The 15,495-nt window shown below is 33.2% G+C and overlaps 2 protein-coding genes across 2 annotated transcripts in view; both read right to left on the bottom strand.

Moving 5' to 3' along the window:
• The window catches only part of LOC126974861 (sodium-dependent dopamine transporter), a 41,029-nt gene extending 26,630 nt beyond the window's left edge, over window positions 1-14,399 (bottom strand). The window contains exon 1 of the mRNA XM_050822554.1: window positions 14,344-14,399. The gene's annotated coding sequence lies outside the window, so the exon portion shown is untranslated. The remainder of the gene's footprint in view (window positions 1-14,343) is intronic.
• On the bottom strand, window positions 6,577-7,993 carry LOC126974873 (uncharacterized). Its single transcript, XM_050822568.1, has 2 exons — window positions 6,977-7,993; window positions 6,577-6,755 (listed from the first exon to the last, which is right to left on the bottom strand). The coding sequence occupies exons 1-2, from the start codon at window positions 7,974-7,976 to the stop codon at window positions 6,709-6,711; spliced, it is 1,047 nt and encodes a 348-aa protein (XP_050678525.1). The 5' UTR covers window positions 7,977-7,993; the 3' UTR covers window positions 6,577-6,708.
• Window positions 14,400-15,495: the final 1,096 nt, after the last annotated feature.

Raw genomic sequence — 15,495 nt, 5'->3', positions numbered from 1 at the left:
ATAAGATGGTACGTAATTACCGATTTTAGTTTATTATACCGGATTTTTTTCTCGAGATCGACTCAAAAAGCACTCCCGATCGACCTGTCGATCCCGATCGAACGTTTGAGTAGAACCCCTGAAGTAGACTATCTGCTCTTTTCTATAATAATTTCCATAGAAAATGAATTATTAATTAGAGAATTTGGCTTACATGTGACTAAGGCTGATAGCGTAAGCGTTAAATGCAGAGTTGACAGAAATGAATTTTCGTTCACCAGAAGACATGTCAGTACGTAATCTGTGATCAAATGTCTTATTTTTACTGTCTTTCTAACTGAGCAGAAAAGAGACGCCCTCTGGAATATGGGCCTTACTATAAAGTTCATTTATGCCTAGTGACTTTAATTGGATTGCATCGGGCAAGCTGTTCTAGCCTGAACACTTGGTTGGATTTGGTACGGTTGAACCATTGGACGGTTCGGTGGGCGCCTCGCACCGATTGGTCCGGCATTGTACTCAGTACGGTCCGGACGGTAATAATTATAGTTTTGTGCGATGGACTATGCGACATACCATCCAATTTGACGACTTGTATAGCCTAGTGGTTAGCGATCCTACCTACTAAGCTAGGAGGTCGGGTTGGAATCCCGGTAGGTGCAAGCATTTATAAGATGAATATGGGTGTTTGTCTCCGAGGATGTTCATGGATGTTTAAATGTATTTATGTATGTTTAAGTACGTATATTGTATAAAATATATCTTCGTATCGTATAAGGTAATTTGTGTAAAAAGTGTGTCAATATTATACTATTATATTATATAATATGGTCCGCTACCGGACCGCGTCTGGTTCAGCCGTACCAAATCCGATCATGTGTTTAGTGTAGTACACTTGTAAAGTACCGGTAACAATAGCCCAGCTCAGTAATGTACTGACAGACAGATCTCGTAACTATATAGTAAGGGGCCAATATTAAATAGAGAGTTTACCTTATAAGTAATAAAAACTAAATATTTTTTTGGAGTTTTCATAACTATTATTATTAAAATCACGTAGATACTTATTTTTTGTTTAAAACGATAGGCCCCAACCGAACATCGTATATTTAAATAAAGAGATTTTATTTTTTCATTTAATGAAGAATACCGGTAACAGCACTCCCATTTGACCTTTGATTGGGGTTAATTAACGGTCCCGAAATAATCGTCATAGCCACTCTATTAACGGCCAGTAGTGGACAGCGGTGACAAATGATACCGCATATGATGTAGGACCACTCGACAACCCTGTTTCAACGCACGCCTAGGGCTGCCAAGTTATAAAATAATAATTTCATTCAAAAATCGGATTCCAATCCCGATTTATTAAAAGCATAAATACCTTTGTAATCTTTCTGATTACTTTGATTGTAAACTATATTATGTACATGTGCTATGCTAGCTTTGACTATCATGATAAATATGCTATCGGAGTGAGAGAAAGGAATGCTTGGCAAACTGGACATCTACAGAGTAACTATATGCTAAATTGTATCTTCCATGGGAAGTATATATCTTATGCAGATCATACACCTTTAGGATCCATTGAATGATTAGAAGTACCTCAGACCAAATGACATCCACACAAACCCAAGTGGTTTATGGGTGCTATTGTATTGCATTATCCTCTATGTTTCCTAAAATAAAAAAATAAAAAAACATGCATAAAGTGAGTAGTAGGAATATTACTTGATTGTGATATGTGAAATTTGATCGATAATATTTTCTGATAGGCTTGAATACGGACTTTTCTTATGAAAATTATAAACAGACCTCTCATATAACTGCTACACAGTACTTTTAAATTAAGATAAAACCTATAATATTATACATATACTTGTTTTTTTTTTGTCATTTGTATTATTTTTATGTTATTAGTTCTTTTTTTTTTATTTACCTCTGTAAGTTCTTTTTTACTTTTATTATTCTGTGTGGTTTGTGTTTGTTATTAATAAAGTTTCCATTGATTCATTCATTCATTCATATGAATTAAGTTGTTATTTTGATTAATGCTTCATATTTGTATTAGCTCTACAAATTTGAAAATTATATAAAAACTATCCGATTGATTTACAATATTTGCCGTGTTTTTGCGACGCTGACAACCCTACTGTTGGTAGAACGCAGTGCCCCTCACTGCCCTGTCACAAACAACACGAATGCCGGAACAACACCCGCGCTCACAGCAAGAGTGGACAAATTGGATTCCGTTCTATTAGATTTGAAGATTTTTATGTCAAAATAGTAGAAACTCTTGAAAACTTTTGATAACTCCCATCTGACATGAAAGTGGATCGCTAACTAATGTTTTTTTAAGAAAATTATTTTTAGGGGCGGTCTGGTCATGTAGACAGAAGATTAGCTGCACAAAATAGAGAGACTACGAATGTATTAATAAGAAAGCTATGTTATAATAAGAAAGTTTGTTTCCGAGGAGTAGTTTACGAACAAAGGAACTCATCGCTGTTTCATTTTAAGTAATCTCTGTATATTATTTTTATAATTTTGATGGACACCTTGTTACGGGTTTTATTATGTAAATGACACACCTTTGGTAAGTAAGAACTTATATTTCTTGCACTAAATCAACTGTAGCCTTATTACACCTATTATATTTAAACTAGACTAAAGCTAAGTACTAAGACTACTTTGGACGCCAGGAGAATTTTATCCACGTTGGAGGGAATTCTACCAAAACCCAAGCTCTCGGCTGCTCAACCTCTCAGGGTACTTATGTATTCATTAAAAGGGCATTTCCATAGGCTAGGACAATAAAAAATAGTAATGTTATTTTCAGATACAAATACAAATGCCTAACTTCTATCCCAATTAGATATAAATTCTGTGCAACTTACCCCTTTCCTTGTGGTTTAATAAATATTTTTGATGGCACAAATTATTTTATTACTATAACAAAACTATAACCATGACGAACTATAATATCACATTGACGATCACAAAGGTACGTGTTACTTCATTGCACAGCTGATCGCTAATGTCAATGACCGACCGTAACATTCGTTATGAACCAATAATCGAGAAAGAAACAAAAAAAACTAAAAACGAAAATGAAGCCAGGATTCGAACCCCCGATAGACGACAGTATAACGCTTCACGATTCTATCGTCGATACCGCTAGACCACGAACGTTATGACCGAAAGTGTGAAATTATCTAATATGTTATACTCAAAGAGTCGTAATACTAATTCATAACATTCCCCCAACCTACAAAAGAAAAAAAAATATATATTTTATCTAAAATATATATATTTTATTTCTTCTATGCATCAGCCCACAGTCTTTAAATCTTTTGCATGCCAAACGCCAATCGGTTTGCCATAAGCATTATTTAGCTGAAATACATTATCCGACAATTTTTTAACAATTAGAGCTTTTTCAAATTTCGGTGCAAGCTTGGCCATAAATTTGGTTCCCGCTTTTGACAGGAATTTCGTTCGTCTCCATACTATATCGCCCTCTTTAAAGTTTGCTTTACGACGTCTTTCGTTATAAAACCTGAGACTTTTGTCATGTGCGAGCTTTATCCTTTGTTCAACCTCTCTATGTAATTTCGATCGCGATTTTAAGCTATGTAAATATTCTTCAATGTCCACACGTATCGGTTGGTTCTGCACTACGTGTTGTGTACCAACAGATTCACCAGTCAGTTTTACGGGAAAGGATGTTTCTCGGCCAAAGAATAAAAAAGAGGGTGTGTACTCAGTAGTTTCATGAACTGATGTCCGTATTGCGTGTGCAAATTCTTGCAAATGTTTATCCCATTCATTATGTTTTCTTGAATTAATGTAAGACGCTATCATTGTGCCAACAACTCTGTTTACACGTTCTGTAGGATTGCTTTGAGGATGATAATTAGGAGTATACCAAATTTGAGTGTCATATTTATGTGCGAGATCTTTGAATATTTGTGATACAAATTGCTTTCCATTGTCACAGATTATAGCTGAAACTTTGCCAAAAAGTAAGAACTGTTTCTCTAAAATTTCACAAATTTTGTCTGCTTTTCCTGTTCTCAAGGGAAACATTAGTGTGAATTTACTAAATAAACAGGTTATTACTAAAAGCATTGTGTTCAAATTCTTGCTTTTTGGAAAGGGGCCCATGAGGTCTGTTGATATGACTTGCCAAGGTCCAGTAACAGTCCTCTCTTGACCCATATGACCTAAGGGTGATTTCTGTGATACTTTCACTTTTGCACAAGTTTCACATTTCCTTACATATTGCCTAATGTCATTCAGCATATTTGGCCAAAAGTAATGTTGTTTTATCCTGAATAAAGTCTTGCGCACTCCGAAATGGCCTGCTGTAACATCATCATGACAGTGTCTTAAAATATCAGATCTCAAAGACTGTGGAATGACTAGTTTCCAGTCATTCGATTCATTGGGATATTGCTTCAAACAAATTTTCTTGTATAAAAGACCCTCTCTAACCTGCCAGTCGTTACAATTATTCTGTTCACTTCCAAATTTAGCAACTTTACTTTTATACCACTCATCCTTATGTTTATCTAATATCCTTATATTTCCCCGATCATTGTCCATAATTGCATCAACACACCTAGACAGGGCATCTGGCACCACATTACTTCTGCCTGGTCTATGAACTATATCAAAGCTAAATTGTTGTAACTTCATAGCCCACCGTCCTAATCTACCATGCGGATCTTTCATATTGTGTAGCATTTTAAGTGCACTATGATCAGTAATAACTGTGAAGTGAGTACCATCTATGTAGGGTCTGAATTTCTCAATTGCATAAACTATACTTAAAAGTTCCCGTTCGGATGTCGAGTACAATTGTTCACGGCTATTAAGTTTCCTACTTAAATAAGATATCGGTTGTTCTGCATTATTAGTTTTTTGACAGAGTACTGCGCCAATTCCTTTGTTGCTTGCATCACATTGTATTATAAAAGTTTTACTAAAATCTGGACAGGAGATGACCGGTGTTGTAGTGAGCAATGTTTTTAATTTAAGAAATGCTTTTTCTGTCTCATCTGTCCAGACAAACTTTTTGTTTTTCTTACCTTTTGTCAAATCATGAAGTGGAGCAGCAATTTGTGAAAAATTTTTAACGAATCTCCGATACCAACTAGCGATTCCGATGAACCTTCGTAATTCAGAAATATTTTTAGGTCTTGGAAAGTTCATGATTGCCGAAACTTTTTCGGGATCAGTGCGCAGACCATCTTCATCTATGATGTAACCTAAAAATCGTAAACTCGGCCTTGCAAATTTACATTTCTCAACATTTATTGTTAATCCAGCTTCTTCCAGAATATTCATTACCTGTCTCAGGATTTCTAGGTGTTCTTGAAAGGTTTTAGAGCAGACCACGATATCATCAAGGTAAGACCACACTTTACCCTCTAAGGCGTGAAATAATATGTCCATTAACCGTTGTTGCGATTGTGACGCATTTACTAAGCCAAATGGCATCACTTTGAAATGAAAAAGGCCTCTACCTGGAATTGCAAATGCGGTCTTTTCTTTGCTAGTTTCCTCAAGTTCAATTTGCCAAAAGGCGGATTTTAAGTCAAAAGTGCTAAGGTATTTTGCATTACGTAAATTATCGATAATGCTAGATATTCTTGGAAGTGGGTATGTGTCCCTTTTTGTAACTTTATTTAGCTGATGACTGTCTAAACAAAGTCTGTTGTTACCATTAGCTTTTTTAACAAGTACCACCGGTGAACACCATGGACTGTGAGACGGTTCAACCACATCTTTTTCTAACATTTCATCTAATTCGCTTTCGATTTCTTTCTTAATGACCGGAGAAAAAACATACTGTTTCTGATATATTGGTTTACTGTTCCCTGTATCTATAGTGTGCTTAATAATTTTAGTTCTACCTAAACCTGTACCTATACATTTCCGTATTTCTTCAATAATATCAGTTAGTTGTTGTTGTTGACTTTCATCTAAATCTTCTTTACTTGTTAAATGCGTTGCTTTATCTTCAATGTTGTTGACTTCTGATAATTCTTTTACCAACACTCCTTTAAATTTAAAGGAAATTTCAAAAATGTCAAAAAAGTCTTTACCTAATATCAATTTCTGTGACAAATTAGGCATAAGAAGCATAGTGATATAGTGAAACTGATCATTAAAACTTACCGGAACATCAAAACCTTCAGTTACAGAATAACTGGCACCATCTGCAGTTGCAATATCCATAGATTTTATTTTCTGTATTTTAACCCCCAAGTGCTTCAAAGTTCTTGCGAATTCACTATTTATGACTGAACAAGTGGCACCTGTATCTAATAATCCGTAACAATTATAATTTAAAATGTTTATTTGTATGTATGGCCTGTTATCATTTTCTTTCTTGAGGGTTAAGGGTGAAAGTGCTTTCTTGGACATGACGATACGAATAAAATTTAGCCAGTTCTGCCACACTTTATTAGTTTTAGAGGAGAGGTTCAGTTGGCAGGTTTCAAACCCTCCTCTTTGGCGTTTCCCTTGCAGGTACAATCTTTTGCAGTTACACCAAAATGACCACAACGATAACAAAATATACGCTGTTTTGGCATGGTGCAAGATCTGAATAAATGACCAGATTCACGACAATTCCAGCACCGCATGTTCACACTACTTTTATTGGTGGTTTTTATTTCATTAACTAAGTCATTGTTAGTCATAGAATTTCTGCTCAATTTATAAGCTAAATCGGGTTCTAATGAGTAAACTGACGTTTTCGGTTCCTGAAACTTGTCACAATTAATTTTAGTTCTTTCAATGATACGCATAACATTTATTAGATCGGAAATAGAACAGAAAGTGTCCCTACATATGGCCCTTTGATAAAATGGTTGCAAATTTTTACAAATAATCATTATTTTTTCTGATTCAGTAATTTTGTTGGGGAGTCTATTAAACATATTTTGCATTACTGAAATAAATATGAGTACTGACTCATTTTTACCTTGTGTTCTAGCTTTTGCTTCGGTCAATAGTTCCTCTTGGTAGTAAGGAGATTGAAATGTCCGTTTAAGCAAGATTACCAGCTCATTCCAAGTACTTATAAACTCTCTATTTGCACGAAACCAAATTAACGCATCATCCTTAAAAAAATCAATTGCATGACGCCATAAATCATCCTCAGTTGCGTTCCTAGCCTCCTGAAGTTCCTCAACCCGTTCAATAAAAGCATTCACGCTAAATTTATTGTCACCATAAAAATGGACACCCCATTGACTTATAGGTACAAGCTTGCGTACTGGTCGAGTCTCCTCGAATGAAGTGGAATTAAATAATTTAGAGTTTCGCTTTTTGCCATGAAAAGTTGGACTTTCAAAGTCCTCTTGCGCAAAACATACCTTTTTGTGTTCTAAAGAATCTTTTAAAATTTGATCTTCTTCTACTAACACTCCGTGCAATTCCTTAGACGTAGATGCCATAGGTTTCGTCATCATATTTTCTTCCTTTAAAAGATTTAAAATTTTTTTACTATCCTCACCTATGGAGTTATGTAAAGCCTCTTTCATTTCCGGAGTTATTTCCTCCCCATCCAGTATGTCGTCTTTGCCCTCTAAATCTTTTAAAGTTATAACGGCCTTATCTAATAGTATGTTACGCCTATCTCTGTCTTCCTCTTCCGTAGGCGCGGCCAATTTCAATCTGTTGACAATGTGACACAAACGAGAAACTAGACGTTTGTACAACTGTTTATCTGGCTTTTCTTTTAACTCTGAGACATAACGCATAACATTGCTTATTTTGTCTGAACAAATGTCTAGTTCTAGCCCCGGGGTGGTAATAGATGCTTGCGGTGACTTTATTTCATAAGAGACTATCATTGAGCTTTCAGCTTCTAACATTTTTTTTAAGATAATTTTAAGAGCTGAAACTAAGCCTGGATAAGTATACCCCCGACACGCAAGTTCGAATTCGACTTCATCTTTTAACAAAAATTGAGGATCCATATTTAATATACAATTAAAACAAAATACTATACAAAACTAAAATTAGTTGATTACAATAGCGGTATTGTGTACAATTGCCTTATATTATGTGTACCTAATATAACTAATGTAGAATTCTTTAATTACAAACACAAAGAAATAAACTTTTATGTTTATCCGGTAATATAAATAAGTAAATACTATCAATAATAATATTATTCGCAAAAAAAACTCAACACAATATACAGAACCACAAAATAAACTTTTCGCCAAGAGGGAACTCTAAAAGTATGTACCTACATGTACCAAACTGATTACTGTCATACATAATATTTTAATCAAAAGTAAGTCTTATATATTATCTTATTTAGATCTAAAGTCTGTAAATGTTAACAATAATTAAACAAAATAATTATGTGCCTAATAATGTAAACTAGTATCTATTAGAATGCACTATCTAACTTAATCTATCTACTTAACCTATAAGTAACCACAAGATTAGGCAGTATTATATTATAGGTAAATGCAACAAGTTAGTGTGACTTTTGTACCTAACTGCTCGCCAAATATTATTATACTAAGCTTAGGTAGATGTATGGGTAACCGCATTGAATTACTATTCTTTTTGAAATTTAATTGCATACAATACACAATATTTTACAAGTTACAAACCCACGACAGGTATAATATGCCTACTGCCACTATGTAACTGCTACAATTAACTTATGAATAATTAATATATAAATAACCAACTTATGAATTACAATTAAGTATAAGCGTTATAATATACGCAAGCGCATCAATCTTATACTTCAACTAAAGATGCGTAAATAGGTATGAACAAGTTAAGTTAAGCCGTATGTAGGTATTTAGCTGCCGTTAAGCAGCCAAAGCATAACCACGATGTCAAACATAACCCTTTAGTTTTAACGTTGGGCGCTATTTTGTTACGGGTTTTATTATGTAAATGACACACCTTTGGTAAGTAAGAACTTATATTTCTTGCACTAAATCAACTGTAGCCTTATTACACCTATTATATTTAAACTAGACTAAAGCTAAGTACTAAGACTACTTTGGACGCCAGGAGAATTTTATCCACGTTGGAGGGAATTCTACCAAAACCCAAGCTCTCGGCTGCTCAACCTCTCAGGGTACTTATGTATTCATTAAAAGGGCATTTCCATAGGCTAGGACAATAAAAAATAGTAATGTTATTTTCAGATACAAATACAAATGCCTAACTTCTATCCCAATTAGATATAAATTCTGTGCAACTTACCCCTTTCCTTGTGGTTTAATAAATATTTTTGATGGCACAAATTATTTTATTACTATAACAAAACTATAACCATGACGAACTATAATATCACATTGACGATCACAAAGGTACGTGTTACTTCATTGCACAGCTGATCGCTAATGTCAATGACCGACCGTAACATTCGTTATGAACCAATAATCGAGAAAGAAACAAAAAAAACTAAAAACGAAAATGAAGCCAGGATTCGAACCCCCGATAGACGACAGTATAACGCTTCACGATTCTATCGTCGATACCGCTAGACCACGAACGTTATGACCGAAAGTGTGAAATTATCTAATATGTTATACTCAAAGAGTCGTAATACTAATTCATAACAACCTTACGTCCATTTTAATATTATATAATTTAATATTCAATTGTTAACTAATGAATTGCTATCACATTTTATTTTCCAGCATATTATATATAATAAATACCTAACAAGATCATATCTGTTTCGTATAAAAGTATTAAAAATACGTATTATATTCTCAATAAAGAAGCAATTTCTATTTAATATTATATGTTGGTTGGACCTTACTTACATTCTATATATAGGTATATATAAGAGATTTCCACCTATGTACAGGTGTAGAGACTTGATATTTGGTAGGTATATTCCTTTCGCCTTCAGCTAAGAACGAATTTTATGAAATTCCACCCGCAAGAGTTTTTTTTATTATAAACCGAACAACGTCATTTGTTTTTGGGACCTAGTAGTAAACAAAGGCCGATTCACTGAGATGCCAATTAGTTGATTACACTAATGCATAACTAAAAAATAATGACTATACATAATACAAGCCGTTAAATTGTAAGAAATGAAATCGCGTTGAGAATCTATCGTTTAATTATAATATGACTAGTGAAATTGTAATATCACCGCCTTTAACAATGAACCGACCAGTCCACGCGTGTCTGCGCTCCTAGGTAATAATAATTGTTTTTTTACTTATTTGCAGGCCTGAATTATAATTTGTGATACAATTATTAGATCTATGTTATTTTGTTGGCTTGTATTTATATTTTTTGGCTTGTATTTGATGGGTTAGTTGTAATTTGATTCGTTTTAGTTTAAAAATACATAGACATTGGATCTACCTAAAATACTTAAGTATGAAAGTTCTTTATTTTCTAATACACAATAATGAAACTGGATGTTTTGAAAATAAGTTAAAAATTAAAATACTTAAGAGTTAAAGTTATACGTCAACTTCGCCCATGAGAATCACGTTCACGAGAAAGTTTCACGCTGAAGAGGTCGCGGTCGTCCGCTAGTTACAATATAGGTTCAAACTTAGTATCCCGTAGCACGAATAATGAGGTAAAAAGTATTGAAAAACAACGCACGAGCCGAGCGTAGCGGGCCGCGGCAGCCGCCGGCGAGTACCAGAAACGAATTCTAAGCGTTTACTTTTCTTCCCTCCTCATTAAAATCTCCGAGTTTGACCCACTTTAAACAGCTAGATTTCGTTCAAACTTTGTAGATGTATCGAGGACCGATGACATTACACTAATTTGATAAAATTATTCAATTTTTTAATTTGCAAAATATGATTTTTGTTAATTCATATAATTTTCGTCTATAGTCGATAAGGCAGGAATTGATGTTAAAGTACTTAATAGTTTTAAAAATACGCTTTTATAGAAAATTTAACTAAAAAATTAAAAATAAATAATAGTTAAGAAAAACTAAAAATCACGCTTTATATAAAATTCAAATAGAAAATAAATTTAAATTGAAAATAGTGTCAAAAAATATATATTTTATTGTAACAAAAGCGTGGGGTGCTTTTTAAGATATTATTAAAATAATAATTCTTCTACATCTCACGCTTTTTTTTACAATAAAATATTTTTTTTACACTATTTTCAATTCAAATTTATTTTCTATTGTTTAATTGAATTTTATAGAAAGCGTTCTTTTTAGTTTTTTTAACTATTTTTTTTTATATAGAAATATGTAAATTCGTACAATAAAATTTATTATTTAATAGTCTGTGGGCGATCGCTCAATTCCCAATTAGTGGTATCATTAAGAAAATCATTTATTTTATCATTATCATTTTTATATTTAGCAACCTTTACCACACAAACGTTTTTTAACAATTCTTTTGAATTTCGTAATACATTTGTTTTGAACATTGTTTGGGATCTTGTTGCCAAAGTATATACAACGCCCCACAAAAGACTCTTACTAATTCGACTTAGCCGAGTAGTAGGCATACCAAGTATATGTTTGTTCCTGGTGTTAACATTATGGTTATGACAGTTTCTAGCAAATTCACTTATGTGCCTATGTACATATACAGAAAATATTATCAACAATATATTGAGAGGCAACAGTCAAGATGTATATTTTTTCCACCGGTTTTATCACCTCTCCGTTTAATATAAACATTTAATATTTTCTGTGTTATTGATGTTTTTTATATAAATTTATGATTAATTTAACTAGTTTAAGCTAGAATTAAAGGCACAATTATATAAAATTTGTCTTTTCATTGTAGCTGAACATACTTTTTCACTAAATGTTAGGATGAAAAGTCAAATTCGGTAAATTATGCTTTTTATACGTAAAGTTTTCGTTTGTACTTTTTTTTGTTATGTTGAAAAAGAAAATGTAAATTATTTAATTAATACTATTAGAATAAAAACTTCTATTATATTCTTATAAAAATTATGTGGTTGCTGCTAATTTCATTCAAACATCTTCGAAAAATAAAATAATTATTACGAATGATGAAATATTTATAAAAAAATATTTTCATCATTTTAACCTAGTGTATGATGGTAAACTTGAAACATTGCTCAAAGGAGATTGCCTAAAAATGTATGGACCGCCGCCTAGAATTAATCAAATTCATAGATTTACATAATTCTTTTTTAGTTCGATGCGTAATAGATGCCATTTGGTCCCATATAAAATTTACATTATTTTCTCCCAGTTGTTTTCATTTTATGAACATTTTTATGAAAATTTTTGCAAGGGACGATGGCAAGAGACCTAACGGTATGAGTTTGATTCCATGGAAGGTGGGCCGGGTGATGGTATGGGATGCAACCTGTTCAGACACGCTGGCCCCTTCCATCTACATGGAAGCAACAACAGAGCTGGTGCGGCTTGTGAAGCGGCTGAAAAAGCTAAAGCATGCAAATCTAGGTTTCGAATATGATTTTATTGCATTCGGTGTCGAGACTCTTGGTCCGTGGCGTCCTAGCAGTATAAGGTTTTTTAAGGAAATACCAAAAAGGTTAGTTGACATCACAGGAGACCGAAGAGCTGGCAGCTACCTCGGACAAAGAATTAGTCTAGCCATTCAAAGGGGGAACGCTGACAGTATCTTCGGAACCTTACCAAAAGGGACTCCTTTTAATAATGTAATTTAGTTGTCATATTATATTTTTTAAGGTTTTTACTTTTAGATTCTGCTTAAATTTGTAATTATTGATATTATTTATTTTAGTTATGTAACCTATTTTTTAGGGTTCATATTTTATTTATAAATATTTTATTTATTCATATTCTATTCATATTTTTCAATATTTTAATTCTTTATCTTTATTGGTTTTAGGTTTGTTTAGAAATTTGGATACTTATATATTGAGATGTTTCACATCTTTCACACACAACGTGATATATCTAGTTTATTATCCCGGGGTAGGGCGATACAAATTTAAGGACGAAATCACCTGTAATAATCCTATCAAGCACCCATCATTCATGATAAACGGGGTTAATTTCCTAACGTCCGCGTCATGTGAAACCTTTTGTCACCTCTTAATTATTATTATAGAGGGCTACTTATTATCTTTATGTGCTCATTAATTTTAATTTTATCTGTAAATAGTATTTATTTCTAACAACATAATTTTTTGTGCGAAACTTTTAATGAAATCGCGAAATTTAAAGCTTAAAATAATTAGTTTATCCCGGCCAAGATGATTGCACGATTTGGCCTCAGTTTGAGAATTTCCCTGGTATTTCAAATTAAAATAAACCCGATCGATGTCGAATTTGTCACAGTAGAAGTGATCACCTTCATAAGTAAGCTCCATCAGAAAAAAACACGTGCCGACAAGCTATTGAACTATCGGCGTAGAGTTTTAAGTCGTCGTGTCATGGATTTCGACCTGCCCTACCATCACGGCCTGTAAACTAAATATTTTTTCCTCCTCTCGGGAAAAAAATTGTATTTGACTAACTAAAACTTAAAAATAGTACCTATATTCTGTCGAGAATCGCAATCCGAATATTTTAATGTAAAAACTATTTTAGGTAATTCCTTCGCGCGATTGAGCTTACTACAGCTAATGTTAAAACTTTATGTTATAAAAAGATTGTATCAATCTTAATATATTATATAAATTACGTGACACGTTGTTTGTCCGCGATGGACTCCTAAACTAATGAACGGATTTAAATGGGGGTTACTTTATAGAGTGCAGTTAAGTCCAACTTGAGAGATAGGATAGTTTTTATTTCGATCTGGGACCCATAATTATTTTTATTTCCAATATTTGATTTGTATGGACATATTTTCTGTGAGATAATTTATTGGCGCACGGTTTGACAGTTCTGCTGTGAAACAATTTCATTATAACAACAAGGAGCACAAGTTACGAAATAATTATTGATGTTATGAAAAATTATTGACAAATTCCTATAAAACAGTTTTTTTTTGTTATATACAGGAAAATGTCTGTCGGGTCAGCTAGTTCATTTATATTTTAAAGAATGTTCCTAATTCAAACGTTCAATACTTTTAAATTAGGGACATTGCATTCCTAACAATTGTGATTAATAAAATTGGAATGAGAATTTAAATTACGCATATTACCCATACTTAATATTTACATTTCCTGAAACCACGATAATACTAACAACATAGGTTTTATAATGAAAAATAACGAGTTGAGAATATTAATCGAATGTTCAATAAGAATAATAATATATATATCTTGAAAGCATTTTATTTCGACTATATTTTATCCTAAAAAATAAATCGAAGAATAATGAGAAACACCATAAATAAAAAATATAAGTAAGAATAAAAATAATGTTCATATGTTGGTACTCACGTGCGGCCCGGCCGGCGGCAGAGTCGCTCCATGTCCTCGCGCCGCTGGGTCCGTAGCTGATTGAGGATACCGCTCGCAGTATCTACCTCGTAGCCGCGTAGCTCTGTGGGCGGAGCATTGCTTCCAACAGAAACGACACGCCCACCAAGTCGTACAGCCCGTGGACATTTCAATGTAAATTGCGAGATTTTTATATGAAATAGATTTTCTTACGAATGAACATGCGATTCATCGCATGATAAGTAAATTCCCATTAAATAAATTTTTATGTACCCATTGAAATTTTTTAAAAATAGACATTTAGGTGCGAGGCATTTTCCTCAGGCATATCGTATGCAATATAACAAACGAAACAACTCCTGTTTTCCAGAAATTTATTAAAAATCCAACGCAGAATAAAGATTAGGATTTGAAAGTCTGGTTATTGGTTTTATTTATTATTTTAGTTGTAGGAAAGTTCAATGCGATTTCTATAATGCTTAAAATATGCCATTCAGATGTTCAGACAGTTTATAAGATAGAGGGCAAACAAGCGTGAAGCATGCAAAAAATCAAGAGCATGTTATGTTGAACTTCTGTGAAAAACTTTGTATAAGAAAGGCATAGTCGTCATTTAGCTTTCATGAAATTATTGTGAAACCTGGTTGAAGATTTTGCTCAAATAAAAGGCTGTCAAAATTAATAAACTCACCCTTATTTCTTCCGTGCAGCACAAAACTACCTCACTATTTAACCTTTGGTTGTGTTACTATTTGGATTATTCCTATTTTTTTTCAAATTTCATTGCAATTTCATGTAACTGTTTCAGACTACTGTTGAGTTTATAACGGATTTTTTTCTGAAGAGCCTGATGGGCTGATTCCTGCTTACTTAATTTCAGAATAATTGCGCTAAGCTAAACTAGCTAAAATAATAATTTCGCCCTTTAGATGCGTTGCGTTATCTTTTGCTGATTTTTCAAAGGTTTGGTTGAGTTTACTACGGAAAGGATTTCATTTCGCAGTGCCTTCAGATTGATAGTAAGCTCTTGTAATATTAAATTCTTAGGCGTTTTTTTGAGTTAGATGAATAGATTCCTTGCAGAGGTTGCCGGCTAAGTCTGGGCCTTTTTCCAACACCAGGTAGTACTACTGATGGGAGATTGTTTTTGTG

Source organism: Leptidea sinapis, chromosome 34, assembly GCF_905404315.1.
Source record: "Leptidea sinapis chromosome 34, ilLepSina1.1, whole genome shotgun sequence".
Taxonomy (NCBI): Eukaryota; Metazoa; Arthropoda; class Insecta; order Lepidoptera; family Pieridae; genus Leptidea; species Leptidea sinapis.
Note: the sequence above shows the minus strand (reverse complement) of the source record. Positions and strands in the feature narration are given on the sequence as shown.

Bases quoted from the DNA above. Each gene is read 5' to 3' on its own strand.
- LOC126974873 (XM_050822568.1), bottom strand. From the start codon at position 7,976: ATGGATCCTCAATTTTTGTTAAAAGATGAAGTCGAATTCGAACTTGCG. The intron at 6,756-6,976 runs GTAAAAATGAGT...GACAAGTTTCAG, and splicing joins AGCAAAAGCTAGAACACAAG to GAACCGAAAACGTCAGTTTA.